The 20,407-nt window shown below is 40.8% G+C and overlaps 1 protein-coding gene across 4 annotated transcripts in view; it reads right to left on the reverse strand.

Annotated features, from left to right (window-relative positions):
• The window catches only part of BAZ1A (bromodomain adjacent to zinc finger domain 1A), a 101,407-nt gene that overhangs the window by 25,762 nt on the left and 55,238 nt on the right, over positions 1–20,407 (reverse strand). For all 4 annotated transcript variants that reach the window (XM_090033599.1, XM_090033597.1, XM_090033598.1 and 1 more), the window contains 10 exons: positions 17,095–17,233; positions 16,015–16,161; positions 11,175–11,270; positions 10,813–11,037; positions 8,844–9,009; positions 8,281–8,394; positions 7,200–7,324; positions 4,756–5,364; positions 2,499–2,659; positions 2,184–2,338 (listed from right to left, as the gene is read on the reverse strand). In XM_090033599.1, the coding sequence (XP_089889725.1) occupies positions 2,184–2,338; positions 2,499–2,659; positions 4,756–5,364; positions 7,200–7,324; positions 8,281–8,394; positions 8,844–9,009; positions 10,813–11,037; positions 11,175–11,270; positions 16,015–16,161; positions 17,095–17,233 (1,937 nt within the window). The remainder of the gene's footprint in view (positions 1–2,183; positions 2,339–2,498; positions 2,660–4,755; positions 5,365–7,199; positions 7,325–8,280; positions 8,395–8,843; positions 9,010–10,812; positions 11,038–11,174; positions 11,271–16,014; positions 16,162–17,094; positions 17,234–20,407) is intronic.

Below are 20,407 nucleotides of genomic sequence, written 5' to 3' on the forward strand. Positions count from 1 at the left end.
CCTCAGTAAACCCATGTTGATTGCCCCTGAGCATTACCTCCCCTGTTGGGCCCTTGAAGATGTGCCCTTTGATAATTTTCTCAAAGGTCTTTCCAAGGACCAAGGTGAGACTAACTGGCCTATAGTTACCCAGGTCCTTCTTTCTCCCCTTCTTGTAAATGGGGACCACATTGGTGCTTTTCCAACCCCCTGGTACCTGCCCAGAGCCCCACAAGCACTCAAAGCTGTGCCAGGGGCCCTGCTATGACCCCTGCCAATTCTCTCAGCACCCTTGGGTGGAGAGCATCTGGGCCTACTGATTTAAAACAAAAAAAACCCACACATCCAGCCCCTCCGAAAAGTTCCTTAAGTAGGTCAACCCTGACCCTAGGCACAGTGGTGCCTTCCCTGGGTCCATCCGTAATCCTAGTGGGGGAAATGTCCCAGTCCCCATTCAGAAATATGGAGGCAAAGAACTTGTTGAAGAGGTCAGCTTTTTTGTTTGCTGCAATCACCAGATTGCCAAGCCTGTCCTGTAGGAGCCCCATGTTCCCTGGTGCCTCCTTCTTACTTGCTATGCATTTGAAAAAGGACTTATTGTTATCCCCAATTCTGGTCGCTAGCCCTAGCTCCGTCTCTGCCTTGGCCTTCCTAACAGCCTCCCTGCAGTCATGAGCAACAGAGGTGTAATCTGCCTTGGCGACAGCTCCTTGCTTCCACGCCTCCTTTTTTTGCCCTCAGGCATCCCTGGATACCTTTGCTGAGCCATGGGAAATTTTTAGCACTCCTGCCCCACTTGGTGCACACTGGGACCAACTCCCTTTGAGCTCGGAGAATAGTCTCCTTGAGGAACAACCACCCGTCATGGACTCCCATCTCATTGAGGCTCCAAGATCCCAATGACTCTCTTACTTACTAATCTTCTTAGCTCATTGAAGTTGGCCCTCCTGAAGTCAAGGAGTTTTGCCTTACTGCTTGCTTTCACCACCCTACACTAGATAGTAAATTCCAGCAGGCGATGATTATTGTCACCGAGGTAGTTGAGTACCCGCAGACCCCTCACCACGTTGTTGCCTGTGGAAAGGACCAGGTCCACCAAGGCATTTCCCTTGGTGGGACTATGCACCTCCTGGGTTAGGTGGAGGTCCTGGATCCCAGCTAGGAACCTACATGAGTGGTCAGACCTGGTTGACTGCTCCTCCCAGCAGATGTCTGGGTAGTTTAGGTCACCTATGACAACCACATCCCTCGACTTTACAGCCTCCATGAGCTGACCTGAGAATTCCAGGTCCAGCTCATCCCCCTGGTGAGGTGGTCTGTAGTAGATGCCCACCATCAAGTTCCCTTCCCCATGACCCCCTTGCATTCTTACCCAGAGTGCCTCAGTTTGCCCCTGTGACCCCATCCTGATCAAGGATGTGTATTGCTCTTTGATGTAGAGAGCTACACCCATTTTTCCCTGCTCTCTCTCGCCTGTACAGCCTGTAGCCCTCGATGTCCACTGCCCAGTCGTGGGTAGAATCTTCTCCCTACTTCTCTCTGTAAAATCTATTTCATAGATTATAATACTTTTACTGAAGTAAACTAACTGTAGGTTTCCTTTCTTCTACTGGTGTTACACTTTTTTTCCCCTATAACAGGTATTGTTACTGTTACAAGCAAAAATTATTTTTTACTTATTTTTCCTTTTAGTGTCAAACGTTTCAAGGCAGCGATCCATTCTGTTAAATTCCTCTTACCACAACAGATGAATAGCTAGTTATACACACCTAGGGTATCTAGTAGAACTCTGAAGAAACTTGAACCCTAATGTCACTGTTCCTCCTCACGTTTTCTATGAAGCTAATGCTTCCAGAAAAATTAAGCATGGGTTGTCAGAGAGCTCAAACATTATATCAGATTCTGCATTTTATAATATGGTATTTGGTTTACTGTACTTAAATACATGCACATTTTCTTATAGACAAATAATGGAAAGATGTTCTACAGTTCACAAAACAGTCAAAAATTTCCTCAAAATAGTGATCACATGCTCACCTAATATTAAATTTACATCATTTTAAAAAATTATGGAAAACACAGCTCAAAGTCCTATGCAAAAAGTCAGCCTTAAGAAAAAAAAGTTTTCCATTTTTCAGTTCTGGAAAGAAAATAACTAACATTATGTACCTGTTTTTATAAGTTACTTAAGTTACAGATTTTACCTGTCTTTTAGAATAAGCTTGTCTTGATCATCAGTTTCCATTTCTTCAACATCTTCATTCACAGTTTTAATTATACCATTTTCCTTATGTTCTTCATTTAGCAGCTCGTACCTCCCATTTTCTAGGGCTGCTCTCCAAGACTGCCTGTCTGTAACCTGCAGCAAACAAGATTTTGTTTCTACAAACTTTTGGTTATGCCATCTTTTGTACACTTATTTAACTTGTATTTTTATTTCCTTCAGAATGTTATGCAAGAGTTCATTGGCACCAACCTTCCAGAAGCACCATCTACAAAAAGACTGAATAGTGGAATACCTTAATAGCTCCCAATGTTCCTTGATAGATTCGGTCTTCAATGTCTAAAAGAAAGTCTCTAAGTCGTAGTTCAAGTTGCTTTTCTGCCGACATCTGAAGTGCATCATGTGTATTCTGTATTCTTCCCCGCCCTGAAGGTGGTCTGTCACTTTGAGGTTTGTCTGCAATGAGAGTCAATACTATAATCTTTGTAAGGGGTAGAAAATCCTAAAAACTGACCAGCAAAAAAAGCAAAACAAAAAACCCAAACCTTCAACAAAAAGGGCTATTAACTAAAGTTATTTAAAATTCTTTCAGTACTGATTTAGCTAGAGTAACACCATAAAATTCAACTCAAAAACAGGGCCAAACAAAGTCTTCCTAGAAGGATCAACATCCAGGGCAACCCAAAGCAGGAAGCAAATGGAAGGGACAGGGTTAAAGCCGTCTTAAAATGTTTTAATTTTAGCAAGTAACAGATTCTGTGCTATAAAAATTAGGAAAGGATACTCCCGTTTATTTTTCTATACGTTCAACTTCACTCTGATTTGACAAGAGAAACAGAACTCCTGAACTCTCAGTGTGGTTCTTCCACATAATATGTACTTGCTTGTTGTTGTTGTTTTTTTGTTTTCTTTTTTACAACTGTTAAACTGTAAAACCTGACAAAGCAATTCAGAAGCAAATCATATTTCCTGAAACCACTTAACTCATTTCATGAGTTAAGGTCCTTCAGCAATCAGATTTTACTGCATAACTCCAGTAAGTGGAGATCAGTTATGGATTTTGAATACAGTTTCAAATGCATAGTTGGGCTAGGAACCATAAACAAACCTATCCCACCTGGTTTCTAAATAAGTTTTTCAGCCTCTTTCTAGACTGTTTTAAGACAGTTTACTGTGGACAACTTTACACATATTCCATATCATTCAAGAATAAAAATGCAGCATTTTAAATGCTAGCAAAAAAAAGTTCTCACTTTTGGTCCAAAAATTTCCCCAACCCATACAAATTCATTTTGCACTTCTGTGGTACACTTGCAAGACATCCTTCATTTCTGTCAGCAATTTGCATGACGACTGATATGCACTAGTCTCATTTTTTCTAAGCACAAAAATGGTTGCAGTAGTTTCAAGCAAGCTTTTACACTTGGAAACACACAAAAGCAGTGCTATTTTGCAGACCAAGCTACTCCTGTAATGGGGATGTGCCAACAGAGCATAGAAACTTCTGCACAAATTTAGCCTGTGCATGACCCTGAAGTGTTCAGTTAGAGATCTTTTACTTTTTTCAAAAAAAGTTTGCATGACTTCAATAGAGTACTAAAACCAAGTAAAGTGAACAAGACAAGTGGGTCTTTTGAATTAATTTTGTATATTACATTATAAAAGAACACCTCCCAAAATCAAAAGCATAGTACAGTAATTGCCTCTCCTATGCCCTCCGTCTTCAAAGGCAGATTATTGCATCTTCATCTCAACACTGCTGTGACAGACCTTCCTTTCAACGCAGGGATATCAAATACTCAATTTTCAAATCTACATCAAACTGAAGTCCTATTCTCCCCCTCGATTATGCATACTGTAATAGACTTTTGCCAGGTAGTAAGAGCTAATGACTGGCTCCAATTTATTAACCAGGGGTACTCAACCCCTAGCTCACGGGCCAGATCCATGTCATCTGCCCCACAGGGCTCTCGATGGGTCTGAAAATTTGGCAGCAGGGAGAAGAGGTAATCAGTCAGTCAGTCTCCTGCCACAACATATCTGGACCCATGTGGAGCCTTGTAGGCCAGATGACAGTCCTACACCCTAGATCAGGTGAACATGGCAGCACAGGGCCCAGTTCCAGAATGGGGGGGGGGCACCAGGGTCCAATCCTGGTACATGCAGCCTGATCTCAGTGGGGATGGGGGGCAGCACAAGGCTCCAATCTGGCCTGTAAACTAGCCCCACGCAAAACTCATCTCACCTGAAGGACCAAAAGATTGAACACCACCATACTGAATAAAAAGCAGGGAAGCTATTACCCTTAAGATACACCACAAAATGGGTTTAACAAAAACCCCCCCAAACATCAAAAAAATAGGTGTTTTCCCTATAAAAGGGTGCACAGTTCAACTGTGCAAACAAAAGACAAAATAATTTATTTATATGGGGTAGTGAGGGTACTTAAATAAGAACTATAGGTTCCTAAAAACACTATACAGAAACAACAACAATTAAACCAAAGTTCAAATAATTTGCAAAAAAACACACCAAACTAATTTGTCACTTACCTGAAATATGTAATTTTTCCACAGGAAATTTGTTTAGCTGTTCATATAGTCTATTTTTCTCTTGTAAAAGAGTTTCTTTTAAGGCACTCTCCCTATGTCCTCGGGAATTGAGAGCCTCTAGGAGTTGGTCCAGTTGTTCCCGAGAACTGTAAAAGCACCAGCGGTTTGGCTTACATACTGGCCTTGGCACCTCAACAGCAACACTGGCATATGAATCTTGGTCAATAGCGGAGGTAGATTCAGAGAACTTCAACAACTCTCCAGTTTTAGGGGATACCTGAGGTTCATTTGTGCAAGACTGTACACTATTCTGAAAGGAAGATGTTCGAGGCAATAACATGTCTTCTGTAAGACCAGAATAGTCCTCTTCTATAAACAATCCAGAAACGGAAGGAAAAATCCAGTATCGTCGGTACATGCGATCACGACCCAAGGCAGTGATGTTGGTGCAGGCTGTGGCATTCTGAATCTTTTCTAGAAGTTCTCTCTCTCTCTTTTGCTGCTCCTGTTTTAAAGCCTCTTCCTCTTCAGCAGTAAGAGGTTCACTCTTTTCAGATGTAGTTTCTTCTTGCCTTGCAAGTTCTTTATATCCATTTTGGCTTCTCTTTCCTAAGAAATGACAAGAAGGACAGTAACATACTCCTACTAGTGCCATTAGCTCAATTTATAATAAGATTACTCATTTTTTGACATGTTCACTGTAATCAGGTTAACATTTTGTGCTCAGTAAAAGAACAAAACTAATTGTGTGAAAAAGAAAGGCCATTTTTAAATCGTAGGGAGCAGGGTTGGGCTGTTTTGTTTTGTTCTATGCATGTACCATTCGTAATTTAAAAAAAAAAAAAATGCTACAAAGATTCTCTCGTATGGTAAAGTGACCAAGAGAATTCCAGTACTTGCTTTAGCTGTCAGTGAAATTGTAATGCTAAGTGCGAGAGCCTGCTAATGAGCCAGGCTGAAATAGTTCTATAGTCAAAGAGGCCTTGTTGCACACAACCTGCACTGTACTGCAGTTTATTTGTTGTTTTAAATTCCTGGGTAAACAGAGAAAAAACCACATTCTTATCAAAATTAGCTGTTTACTCCAGTATCCCTCCAGGTGTTCAGTGCTTTGCTCATTTTTAATTGATTTAATCCAGTAATTCTCAACCAAGATGCTGTAAAATGTTATCGCTGTTAGGGTGTGCAAACATACATGATGATTCACAAAATAAACCCCAAAGTTTCAAATAGGAATCCATGCTGTCAAAAACATTGACCTCTTCAGTTACAAAGAACTCCAAGACCACAACAGCTGCTCCATTATTTTTCATAGTCAAACAAGTGAAAGCTAAGAGCTGGTATTTTCCAAGCGGTACCTCGAGTCTAACGAGGTTGAGAACCACTGATTTAAGCAGTTCACTTATTATTACTGCTCTTAGTAATATTTTTAAAAATATTTTAAAACACAAAACATACAACCCTTTTCTTCCCATCAGTCCACCCCTAGTATCCAAGTAGGCTGTTGCCTACAAAAGCTCATGCCTCTCTGAATCAGTTAGTCTCCAAGGTAACACTCTTCCCTGCCTTCTATCAGACTAGCATGGCTAACCCCTTTTGTATTATTGTCAAAAGGGAACAGAAACATTTGCCTAACACAGTGGCATTCCAAAGCTTAATCCACCAACGTTTGAGACTGCTGAAATTCATTTTAAAGACCTTTGTAGGGTTCATTATAAAAGTCTCAGCATCCTGTGGAAAATACTACAAAAGGTGAAGTGCTACAAAAAGGCAAAAACACTAGAAAAAGGCTTTAAGACCCAGAACTCCAATTCAATATATTGTTATCGACTACACAAGCTCATAATTAAGGTTCAAACATTAACAACTTTTTTAAAATCAGCAAAGACAGAAGTATAAGTCAGATGAATAACACTTTAAGTTATCCTTAACGACATATCTAGTAAAAGTTGAAGCTATAATCTGGGTTTGAATCCAGGCTTATAGAGCGCAAGAGGCAGACCTAGTCCAGAGCCAGTGTAGGACATTTTAAAAGAGAGTTCCAGAGAAAAGTAGATTTGGTTTTTATCTCTTGTTGTCATCACCATTATGGTTAAAGTTTTTTTTGTTTTGTTCTTTAAGAAAACTGAAAAAGCATCTTTAGATAAGATTCCTACAGGATCACTGAAATAGTTAGAACTGTGAATAGACAACAGCTTATTATCATTTCACCCTTATGACAGTTGCCTAGATGGCAAGCAGAAGAAAGAGGCACAGAAGCTGAAGTGCATACGATTGACAGTTAAAACAGGGCTCAAGACAGCTAAGTGTACTGAATAATCTATTAGGATCAACACCTTGTACAATGAGGTTTATGCTTTTTAAAAGCATATTAAAAACAGTAAGAATTTATCTACCTAATTGCACACACACTCCAACAAGTACTCAGAAATTATTGGCATTACCTCTTCTGCTTTTTTTATTTGGCCCTGGTTCTTCCTCATCCTCTGTCACGGTGTCCATATCTTGCTCCTTCTGTTCAACTTCTTTGCTTTCTGTGCTAGTATCAAAGTCTTCCCGTTCCTCCTCCCTAATAGGATGGTATAACAAAAATGCTTAACTACATCCCTAGTATTCGTTGTCAGTTCTGGTCAATTCTTTGACAAGTTATATTAGCAATTAGCATTTTACTATCAAAAGTTGCCCTCTAAAGATGCATTTTCTCCTTTCATTGCACTACTCCTGCTGCAACATGGAAATGACTCCATAAATAATTTAAGATAGTGTAGGTCTACAGTACGGTTTTTGTTTGTTTGTTTTTTTTTGGGGGGGGGGGAGGGAGGGTATTTATATAAACTTTAAGTTTAACATTTACCAGAAACCAAAACACCGAGCAACTACCACAAAATCATCATACCAAAAATTAAAGCCAGGGTTTAAATACCACCCAAAAATTGCTGGAGACACTTTATAGCTGAAGTGTCTGGTCTTTTGGTAGCATACACTCCCCAGTGAATTCAGTCGAGTTCTGCCATTTTACACCAGCTTGGAATCTGGTCCTTAGTTTTCATTTTTATTTCCCACTGTTTTATCTTTGCGAAAGACCCGATTCCATTGAGATATTATAGAACAAAGTGGTTAAAATAGCAAATATCCCCGCCCCCCCCCCAGAGATTGCCATATTCAGAAGAGGACAGTCATAGGTTTGACGCAGTAACTGTTAGGCAAGGTTTGACAACTGATGTTAGGTAAGCAGTCAGACTAGATAAGCAGCATACAAGCCTCCCTCTCACTCCCCAGTCAACCTTGGCCTTGCAGCCCCAGCCTTATAAAATGTAAAGTCTCAGATTACCAAGTCTGCCTGCTAATAGGAAATGTTTGTATTAAAGTCACTTATTTATAAAGAAAAACCAGTTTACAGAAAAACAAAATGAAAATTTTACAGTTAATTTCCTAATGGTGTAAATTGGAACAATACTAGAAGTCAGCAGAATTATAATAAATTGAAACTTTGGCCTATTTCACCGCACAAATAACTGATCATACCCAATAGACGCTTCCACAGCAGGATTTCTTTGCTCTTCTTCCTTCAACTTTTCCTGTTTTTCTTTCATCTTTTGCTCTTGTTCTTTTAATTTTTCTTCCTTCCTCTTGCGTATCCTAACATCAGGAGGAAATGTAAAATAATTATGATCCAATACAGAGTGCCTAATTTAAGTTGCTTGTGAATTTTTACTTATTAAGCACTAAGGCATGAAAATAATTTCAGGCCAGAAATTCCTCTTTTCCAATGCCCATCATGAGGTATCCGTCATGATTTGGGCTTTTAAGGGCTGGTGTAACAAAGAAAAATAGTTACATGTTCATATCCAGTAGTTCAGCTGAATAAAAGAGTTTCATCTAGTCTAATCCTGGATATGTTCAGTTTCATAGAATCAATAAGTCGGAAGGGACCTAGACAGATCATCTAGTCCGACCCCCTGCCATGGGCAGAAAGGAGCACGGAGGGTGGCAGGGGTCATAAGACCCCAGCCAGGTACCTATTCAGTCTCCTCTTGAAGATTTCCAGGGAAGGTGAGAGCACAACCCCTCCTATGTTCTGTTCTTACCTTGCTGCTGCTGCTTCTCTTTCTTTGCGATGTTGTTCTGCCTTTAACTCTCTGAACTCCTGTTTCGCCTGCCGTAATATATCAACAGAGTCCTCAATGAAATCTCGAGTGGAGACGAGAGTCAAAAGTTTTCCGCAAAGGGCATGAAGAATCTTTATCTTTTCACCTGATAAATTAATATTAAATGGTTAATGAACCTACCATGACCATATTAACTTTAAGTCTTTCTCTAGTTCATGGAAATACCCTTTATGTTGCTAATTTCAAGCCTAAGATATGGTGGTGTCCTGATCTTGCCTTGGGGTAGGGGGACAGTGGCAGCACTCAGCAGGGGTGGTGGCCACAGCAGGACCTGTATGGCATTGTCTGTGGGGCCCCCCACAAAGCACGGAACCCAGGGTGGACATCAATTTGCCCTCTCACCCCATGGGGACGGCCTTACATTTGGTATAATTCTTGTAGATAAGAGTTTTAAAATATTAGGCAAGGCAGGTTATTTTAGTTCTACTAAATCCTACACCCAGATGCATTCTGTTTTACTATTTTGAATCAAATCCAGCCATTAAGCCTGATCAATTCTGTCCTTTTAAAATACAAATCATGCAAGTGCCTGTCTAGTAATGATTATAAACATAGAAATAGATGGAGACATGAAGCATAAGACATGTCAGATCTGACAACTGAAATCACTGAGTCCTCTTCATTGAAGAGAGACAGCTCTTGACACCTCCAATATTTTAGATGCATATCCCACCCTATCCAGAAAGAGACTCAGAGCAGTTTGCAGTAACAGACAAAACCCACAAGAAACTAATAAAATCCTCAATCAACATTCTCAAATTTAAAAACTCCACTGCCCCCCACCCCCCTTCCCTGCCTATTACACCCAGGAAAACAAAAACTCTCCAGCCATCCCAACTGTAAATTATGGTTAGGAAATTCATTGAGATATGGGCTCAGGATATACTAACATTCCAACTTTGAGGAACAGCACATCGCACATTTCATGCTCCTAACGTAAGAGCACACACCTCTAAACATTCATTTATAAGATTTGCATGCTGCCCTCCACAAAATGAGGCAAACCCCCCCCCCCCCAAAAAACAAACAGACAGATAAAAATACTGAAATAAAATAACATCATATGAAATAGACCAAATTCCCCAGAATCTATGCATCATTTTCAAGTTTGAACTGCTAACTGAAAGAAACTCACTACAGAAAAAAATTATCCCACTTCAAAGTTAGTCTCTCAGCACAAAGGCAAAGTAACATCAAAGAAATAAAATCCTGGCACCATAATTGGAAGTCTGCAAAATGAACCATCTAAAGTGGTGGCCAACTTTTTGGCAAGTGTGCCACAAGTCTCAAGTATATCACTCCACTAATCATCCACTGTCTCCAAATCTTATTGCCCTCAGGCAACAAGGATTTGGTTGGTATTTACCCTGGTACAGTATCAACCCACAACCCACGTCTCCTTCCCAACCACTGCTCCCAGTCTCCAGCTCCTCCCCAATCTGCTGAGTGCCAAAACACACTGGCTGCACATATGCTGTGGGTTGGCCACCACTGATATAAACAAATCAAAAGTTCTCATGGTTATCAAATCCAAAAGGGAGAGTTCATTTAGAAGGCTAGTTATCCAGTAGGCCAGGGTGGCACTTTAGACACCAGCTGGTACAGAGAGATATAAGCTTTTATGGACAACAGCCTACTGCATCAGATGCTATGAGTGGACTGGCAGCAAGAAAATAATTTTATATAGAAAGGAAACGGACAGGAGGGGACACTCTTAAGAGTCTTCTCTATAAAACCTTTTCTCTCTGTCAAAAGTGGAGTTTATCCATCAATTTGTTATGACACAGGAAAAATGGCTGTTAAATATATTTTGACCTGTGCTAGATATGGAACTGGTCAGTCAGCAAGATAGTTTTTATCAACTTAAATACAATATTTATTTTATTACCTGGTGACAAGTCATACACAGAAGTACTTGAGAGTTTCTTTAACAGACCAGGATTATTCAACCTCAGCTCCATGCAAGCATCATCTGTAGCATCGAACCCTCCACGTTTTTGATAACGATATTTTGCATTGGCCGATGTAACATCAGCACCTGATGCTAGGATGTGGAGCCTGAGAATCTCGGAAAGAGTGCAGCTATCGAGATCCAAGTTTTTCAAATTGCAGCCTACAATTAAACAGCAAGAATTTATTTCTATATATAAACTAACAATACAAAGCAAACAATGTCAAATGTGTTTTTATTAAAATACAGAGCAAAGTAAAAATAAAAACAAAAAACAAAAAAGTGAAACCCACACATACCCTGATGCAACTGGGGCCATGCAGCTGCCAAAGTTGCAACTGCAGACAGTGCAGATTTTGTAGGGTCTGCATCTTCATCCAAAGCCTCTGTTAAATCTTTAAGGAAATAAACACTTTATTCTAGTGCAAATTAAAACTTGTACTTCGGCGGGAAGAAAGCAAGCCTTTTTAAAACAGTGCAAAGACAAAGCAAAGTGGCTCGGCATTCACAAAAGCCTCAAATTCAAAACTCAGTTCTACAAACAAAAAGTTAAAATACACACTGTCTTAAGTCCACCCAGAAGACAATAAATGCTAGGGACATGCACGAAATCACTGAAAGCTTTTCTCACTATGCACAAGCTGCTAAAGCATCAAATGCACAAAGCATGCACAGAGGGTAGGAGTGGAACCACACTTGAAAAAGGAAAATGCACAAAAGTTATACCATATGCTCTCCTTCAACTGAATCATCATTTCCTATTATCATTTCAGTAAGAGCTATCCAAATATCAAACATTGTAGGTATGAGTATCCACCATTTTCTACTAAAAAAAGAAAAAAAGACCAAGCTGCTCTTCAAATAGGTTACATTTTACACAACTCTGATCTAAGTAGTAATCTGTTAAAAACAAATGCCAAATGATGCCAAAGGAGCATTATACAGTCATTTAAGGCACATTAAACATCAGTAGGAAAAAGAGGTCATCCATGCAGAGCTTCCTCTTTTTAAAGGAAAGCTGCCTTGGCACCAGAGGGCTAGATTGTGTTGAACTGGTGTGTGGGGCTAATTTTACCTTATTCAGCTCCAAGTCATTATGCAGGTTATAAACTCATCACATAAAACAGATGAGGTACAGGTCTGAACTAACAAGACTATCTAAAACATTACAGGTCTTGGCTATTGAATAATATGCTTGAACCACATTTGTTATCCAAAAGCTTTTACCTGTTAATTTTGTAATGTCTATCTGCTATTCTCTTCCTGATCCCCCCCTGCCCCCTCTGCATACTACTACTCTGGTGTGGGATATACAGGGAAGGGAAAAAACAAACAAACAACCTACCAAGCACACCATATTTTCCTTAACTGCTTTCTGCTGCAGAACTGTTGCCTACTTTTCAAAATCCAGCACATGGTTTAAAAAGCACACATTTATACCGATGGCTATAAATCTGCTTAACTAGTGTGACAGAAGACAGACAACGTCCAGCTATTCCAGAACACAAGTTCTCTAAACAGGAAGAGCAAGAAATAAGGAGGCTCAAGCAGAAAGTAACAGAGAAAGAGTAAAAAGCACCAAATCACCAGTTTCACAGGGTCTACTCAGTTAGAAGCAACTTTGTATTTGCCAGCCCTGCAAATTCACACTGAAATTGGGAGAAGGGGGTGTGGAGAGGGGCAGAAATCAAACTAGACTCCTTCTGGCTTACACATCTTAGCTCATTCCTCTCTCTCAGCTGTACTTCATCTGCAGTCATACTAGTAGTTAAAATGTATTTCAGCCAGAAATAAGCAGTTACTTTATATTTAAAAAAGAGCATTAGAAGCAAATTTTAAAGGACCAGATTGCTGCAACAGGGGTTCACAGTTTTCCCACCTTTTTTGCATCTGGCCTGTAGGAGCTAAGTGCAGTCAGTCAGCGAGCTCAGATAGACACATTTTCCAACAATTACTGCTAACTACTTATGGTGAAGCAAAGATAGGACCATTGTTTCACCAGTCAGTAAGTCTGGTAAGCCACAAGAGACACTGCACCTTCTTGCCATGACAAAAGCTTCTCTCTTCTTCCACCATAAACAGCTGACGCAAAAACAGTGCCAGGAGCATTGGCTCAGGAGTACAATCTCTATTAATAGCTAATGCTTTATATGCAATGTCCTGCCCCAAGTCTATTCTATTGGAACATACTGCTGGAAGCTAAAAAACAAGATGGATTTTTCCATTAGAATAAAGTATTTAACAGAAGTCTAAACTCTGTATTAGAAGACTTCATTCATATTTTGATTTGATTTGTTCATATTTACTGTTTAGAAATATTTACAGAAAGCAAAAGCAAGATTTTTTTTTTTTGCAGAAACCTGAATTACAAGGAAGACAAGTAGGTCTGTCCAGAAAACTGGGTTCTCTTCAGCTCTCCAAGAGCTTTTTGATGCGATAGTCTTTGTTCTGATATTAGAGTCCAAGGGGATTAGGGGTATCCTATCACTAATATAAAGCCATGTCCCTTTTATAGGGCATTATAGTAGCCACTGGAGGCGAGGGGAAGCTGGCTTGGTCCAGCAGAGCTGTTCTGCTCCCCTCACCTCCAGCTGCAGCTCCTGCCATCCTGTGCAACACATGGAGCTCGGGATCCAGCTGCCTTTCATTCCCTCCAGCCACCCGGTGCAATTAGCAGCCTGTGAGGGTGGGTGCAGCGGGTAGAAGGCAGCCAGAGCTGGAGCTCCATGCCCTGGGGCAGAAGCCTCCAGGCTGGAACCAATGAGTGTGCAGTGCAGTGCAGCAGAGGCAAGAACAAGAGCAGCAGCCACTGCTGGAGGTGAAAGGGGCAGAACAGCCCACCTGGCCCCAGCAAGCCTGCAGCCTGCGATTCACCTGCAGCTGCTGGATACTGCACAGGACAGGGGGTGCAGCGGCAGCTGCTGCGCTTGGGGCCTGCTGGTGCCTCTGAGCCGCACAGGTGGCCCGCTACACAGCCAGCCTGCTACACAGCCAGCCCCAACCCATGCTGCCAGGCCAAGCTGTCACAGAGCCACAGATGCTGAGAAGGGTCTTTAACATATGAAGAAAATCTAACATACAGACTTAAAATTTTTGATATTTTACCACAGTGTTGTGACTGAAGTGCCACGACTATGACAGCCCTGCCTGGCCTGGAGGCAGGAGGCTAGAAGCAACCTGGCTTTGCAGCCCCAGCCTGCTGCAGCTCAGCCCAAGCTGACCCCTCTGCATCTGCTCAGCAGTACCTGCAGGCCAGCTTGGCTCAGCCCCCCAGCCCTAGATGAGGCAGGAAGATGGCAGGGCCATGCTGGCTGGCTCTGGCCATGCTCCCTCCCCTGCCACTGGGGGGTGGGGGGAGGAAGAGGGGGAAAAAAATGCCTAATGGGGCTGCTCTGCCCTGGGTGCAGACCCATGCTGCTGGTGGGACAGGGCAAGATTAGATCCCCCTCCCTGTTTGCTTCAGGCTGTGAACAGAGGGCCTGACAAGGGCTGCTACACCCTAATGGGAGAGGGGAGGGAGGGGGAAAAAAAAAGCAAGCCCCCTCCTTGCCCCCTTTGCCTCAGGGGACCATTCTGGCTGGTGTCTGGCCACACCCCACCTCTGCTGTGGCTAGGAAGCAGAAAGGCAGGGCCAGTTCTGCTCTCTGGAAGAGACAACACAGCCTAGCCCAGGGCTGAAAAGCATGCTGGGATGCTGGGGGACTGGTTTAAACTTAAACCAGGAAGGGGTTTGGGACAGAATTGCATAAACTGGTTTGACCCAAATCAGTTAAGTCTGATGCTACATTCAACCAGGTTTATCTTAAACCAGTTTCAGCCATTTTGAAATTGGTTTACATGCACTGAGCTTCTGTTCTGCTACAGGTTTAAGCCAGTTTCTGATCACTTAAACTGGTTTATGTGCAACTTCTGTCCCCAGCCCATAAACCATCAATTGAAAGGAGACTATCAAGTCTACAGTTACTGTCCTGAAATACTCTCCAAAAAAATCACCAATTTCTTGAGGACTAAAGACTTAAAATTTAAATTTGCTGTTAATTAAAAAAAGGCTCAACCTCAAAAAGACAATCATTGTGTGCCCAACTGTTCTTCTCTATTAAAAAAAACTTAATATCAATTTCAAGTTTTCAGTAAAAAAAATGTTTACTGGTTAAACTTTAACTCCTTATGCAAGGCCAGATTTTGCAAGCCCTCCTTGTGGCTTCAGCAAGAGCTCTGTGGGGAAAGCACAGTCCTCACAGCTCAGCCACCGCACTGTGCCAATACAGGAGAACTCCAAAAACCAAAACTGTCTATTAAAAACAGTGAAGACATCTGAGACTGTCAAGCATTTATGCATACACAAAAGAGCAAGGTATAACTTTTGACAAGCCGTTAGCTGATACTGTATACTTCTCAATATATGCCCAGCTCTAGTCTACATGCTAAGCCTAGAGCAGAGGTTCCCAAACTTTTTGTTATCATATACCCCTTCCAGATTTATCAGCTGCCCTCATACCCCCCTACCAGCATACATTTTACATTTTAACCCTTTAAATGCTAATTATAATGAAAATTAAATCCACCATTATACAATTTCTTCTACATATCCCCCAGAGACGTCCTGCGTACCAGGGGTACGCTTATCAGTTTGGAAACCCCTGGCCTAGAGGCAAAGCAGCCACTTCAACCTATAAAATGTTCTTAGTATACAAGCTGGTAGCCGCATGGTATGTAGGAATGTTAATGGAAGACATAGTAACCATGCAAAGAGTAAATTCAGAGTTTTAAATTATGACTGTGGTAACAATTGGACTTCAGGAATCCTTTGAACCTACAGAAGAGGTCTGTGTGAAGGGTCAGGAGAAGTATTTAGTACTGAAGAAGTGAAACTACAGGATGAGGGGGGAGTAGGGAGTAGAAGAGTGAAGAACCCTCCAAATAGACTAGTATTAAATGCTGAGTGTGCTTTACTGGGTATGATGTGACAAATACTTGCTTTGTAAAAGAAACAATGTTTGTAGCTATAACCAAGCTTAAACAAGGAAACACCATATAATAAAACAAGGTAATTTTTTTTTTTGTTAAAAATGTGGCAAATCATGCAGTATGCTTTTAAGCTCATATTTCGGTTTTTTAATATTAAATTCAAAATCTGACCTTTGGTCTCAGCATCAGCTATTTGATCTTTGGCCACTTCCTCCTCCTCTTCAGCCATTGCCTGAAATATGGCAGTCAGGAAAAAAAACAGCAATTCACATAGCGGGCCTTCACTGTCATTTCCTACAAGAGCTTCCTCTAAAAGTTCTGTGAATAAAATACAAGTACTGTAAGAGCAAATAAGTAGCAAAGAATCAAAAATAGATTTTTTCCCCCCCAAAGCATGGCAAATTATCCAATAACATATTACCATGTTGAGGCAAAACATTTTCATGAGCATTTCTGAAAAGGAAACACTGACCAATGCCCACTTGCTAAACCAGTGGCCAGCAATTTTTAATAAGCCACAGACCAGAACAACCCAGCTCATGTCCAACTCAGGCCAGGTAGCTTTGGGGAATGTCAGGGGTATGGGGACAGCAAAAGCTTCTTCCCCTGCACCTGTGCTGCTGCCACTTATTAACCCCCAGCTCTCTGGCTACAGTACAGCTGCAGCTTTCAGTTAATGGGGAGCTAAGCAGGGGCTGGACAGCTGCAAAACAGCATCTGTTTTGCTGCTGCTTCTCCTCATTTCCCTCCTGCACTCCTGCCTGCAGCATAGCCACAGGTGAAACTGGCCCCATCACAGTTCCTCCCCAGCTGGAAGCTGTACCCATGTTGCACCTGGAGCGAAGTGACGGTGGTACATATATGCATAGCTGAAAGCTACCCAGACCCAGCATACAGCTCCTTGTTGCTCAGCCCTAGTGTGGGCATAGGCAAACCCTCTACAGCTCTGCCAGCTGGATCTAGTGGCTCCACAGTGGACCTGCAGTTTGTTGACACTGCAGTAAAATATCAAATACTGATATAAAAAAGGAAAAGGAAAAGAAAAAAAAAAAATGGTCTCCAGCAACATTTACAAGACCACATATTGAACTCATTTAGAAATATCAGCACTACCAACAGAAGATGTCAGGAAGCCAAAAATCAACACTATCAGTCACTGTGAAATAGGCTGAGAATTTTGAAACTTTTATAAATGCATTTGAGTCATATGAAACTATATAAATTAAAGCATATTGCCAAGCGATAACTTGCCTAGGGTGACTCCTTCAGGAAACTCATCTTGAAGATCAAAGAGTTCTCCAAATGCATGAAGAAATTCTAAGACCATCAGAGCATCACCAAAGATCTCTTGAGGCAATCTCGTCTTCACAGGAGTTGGAACTGGAAGTTCCTGCAACAAGAACAACTCCTCAGTATTTTATTCAATTTTGGCAGAATACATAGGTGCCAACACAGAGATTCTCACCATCTTTCTGAGTGACATAAAATTGACATCAGTAAGCCTTTTATATAGCCTCACAGAGCTATTTTTAAAAAGACCTAATAGTGCTGCAAGAGCCATAGCTGATTTACATTATAGCTTTACAAACAATTCTAACTCATACCAGCAGAGAGAAGTAAATCCCTTAAGGATGTAATTTAGCATACCCAACAAATCAGGGCATACTTTAACTCAGATTCACAACTGATTCGGAATAAGAGAATACTTATCCCAAGAATGCCACTTGCCAAGTTACTTCCCCTCAAACACTTTTTCCGCAACAAAAAAGGTGTGTGTATAGGATTTTCCAGACCAGCAAGAATGTATATATTTTTCAAAAAGGTGCTTAACAACAGTTAAAAAAACCTGATAATTCTAGAGAAGTATCGTAGGGAAGATCTAATGAATGCATATGGGCCTAGGGCTTTTCCAAGAAGGAAATATGGCTGAAGGCATTTTAGATCAGCTTATCAAGGCTAGTTATAACCAATCATTCATGGCTGATAGGATTCAACAATAACTTGGGACCTTTGACTTGGACTTCAGGTGGAGACATTTGTGAATATCTGCAATCTGTGCATCTAGCTATGTTTTTGGAGAACCATATCCATTTAGGTTGAAAATTAGGTAGAAATTTCTCACTATGAGAATGGTTAAGCACTGGAACAGGCCCTCTACAGAGGTTGTAGAACTTCTTACCCTAGTAAGTGCTTAACAGCAGGTTAAACACTTATGTAGGGTAATTTAGACAGGAATGATCCTGCCATGAACTGGGGGTTGAATTAGATGGCTTTCTGAGGTCCAATCCAGCCCTACTTTTCTCTGATTCTATAAGAGAACAGACAGCATTTCAGAGATAACACTAAAGAAAGCATGCAGTAATCCAGCATGCCTGAGACCCAACCTATAAACAAGTTTCCAAGTATACCTTTATGGCTTCTACAGGCAGAAAGAAAAACAAGAGGTCAATAAGCTAAAGCTCAAATAGTTGAACTAGATGGCAACTTTTTTTTCAGCTATAAGCCAACTTGTACCTAGAATAGTGTCTCCATATGAAAATTTATCTGGAGTTCATCTTTCCCTCACTGATCTTTGTCTTAGACAGAGCAGAAAGCATAAAAGAACTCATCTCGGCATGTCTGTGCTCCTGACTACTCTTCTCTTCATTCAGCCCCTCCTGATCATAACTAAGCATGATAATGTATTCAAGTACAATTCACCATTTGGAGACTAGCAAGATGTCAGGCATCCGCAAGACTGTCTTAAAATTCAAGTGGACCCTATTCTCTCTTCATTAGGTTTTATACACTGTCCAAAACCACTGGTACTAATTTAAACATGTCTGAAGGAGCATTACAAAGAATATGCAGTGTTCTTTGTTGCCTTCAAAAGAAATACAATTAGACTTAAAAGGTCAAGAGAAATGGGATGGTTGCACTCAACTAGGGAGAGCCGATTAAAAAAAGCCAAACACACACACAGAAATAAACCAACAAGCAAGAATCCCTTATTTAAAAGAACTGAGTTTTAGTTATTTTCTTAAAACTAAAAGTTGACTCGCAAGAAATATAGCTTAGTGATGACTAACCAGCAATGAAGTTCAGCACATTTTTGCTTATGAAAAGGATCCATTATATGCATATTTAAGAAACTGGGTATGTTGCTATTTTTCATCTTTTCAGGTTAACACAAGAAATGTGAATGATCCATCTTTTATTTACTACATTTTTTTTGGCACCATGGCCATAAGATGTTCTTGATGACAATTAAAATTTAAGTAGTAATGCAGAAAACTGGCATGCAAACTTTCTTCAGTTAAATATTAAAATGCTGCACACAAGCAAAAATATAGGTTTGTCATAATTTCAAATAAAATGTTAAAAGTCCTTTAAACGGCTGTAGTTGAAACAATTAAAAAGTACTAGACAAAATGGCTTCTTTTTAAATTCATTTAACCAACCCCATCAATAAATTGAACCTCCTGCACTTTGGTGGAAAATGTTCTCTCTTGACAGAATGACTCAGAACCTTAAATATGCAAATAACCAGAAACATCTTTAGTTAAAATGTTTATTGGAACACTGCAATGCACATTAGCTTCATGTGTGTTCATTCATTCAGGACCCTTAAGAAGTGCCAATCTTCTGTGTTTGCTAGGTTGTTTAATAAAGGCCTCTTACTGGACTGTATACAAACAATCTAGTCTTCTGAAAACAAATTAATCCTTTATCTAGAAGGCTTCCTGTTATATTAACATTTGTGAAAAGGTGCGTAAATTTAGTATTCTGAAAAATCCCCCCCACAAAGTAGACGAGCATTCCAGATGCCCCAAAAGCTGAACCACCTGGACAACTAGATCCTTATTAAGCTTGTCAGCCCATCTGGTTTATACACTTTGTTAAGTCGCAAATGATTCCAAACTGAAGATGACTTTTCTTTTATAAAAAAAAAACCAAAACAAAACAAAAAAAAAACCACAACTGTGAAGAGAAAGCAAAGACTACAAAAAAGGAAAACAAGAGTAGTCCTCACCACAGCATCAAGATTGCACATAAAATTGGGCATAGACAACTCTGCAGTAACTTGAAAACAGGCAAGTTCACCTTCCCAAGAAAGTTAAATTAATAATTCTTAGAAGTGGCAAGTAGTACTAGACTAATGTGCCCAAACTGAAAACGAAATGAACCAAAATGAAAACCAGCAGTGTCCAGGAGAGGTATTCTAGTAAATTCTACACTGGAAGTCCTGGATTCAAATCTTTTCTGAGGTCTTAAGTAGAAATCATTCAAATCAGCTAACCTGCATCTAATTCACATTATAGAAAGCCACTAAACCAGTGGATTGAGTCTCCAGCCTGCAGGCCAGATAAAGCCTGTGGATCCATGTTATCTGTGTACTCTCCTGCTGGCAAATTTCTAAGCCCTGTAGGCTACATGTGCTGTGTGTATGGCCCAGGCCACATACACTTGATCAGGCCCGGGGCTGGGGCTGAGGCCATACACTGGGCCAGCCGGGCATGCCAGATCAGGACCTGGCTAGACACACTGGTTTGGGACCATGAAATGGATCTGGCCTGCAGAACAC

Source organism: Crocodylus siamensis, chromosome 2 (genome assembly GCF_052110815.1).
Source record: "Crocodylus siamensis isolate JL-2025a chromosome 2, ASM5211081v1, whole genome shotgun sequence".
Taxonomy (NCBI): Eukaryota; Metazoa; Chordata; order Crocodylia; family Crocodylidae; genus Crocodylus; species Crocodylus siamensis.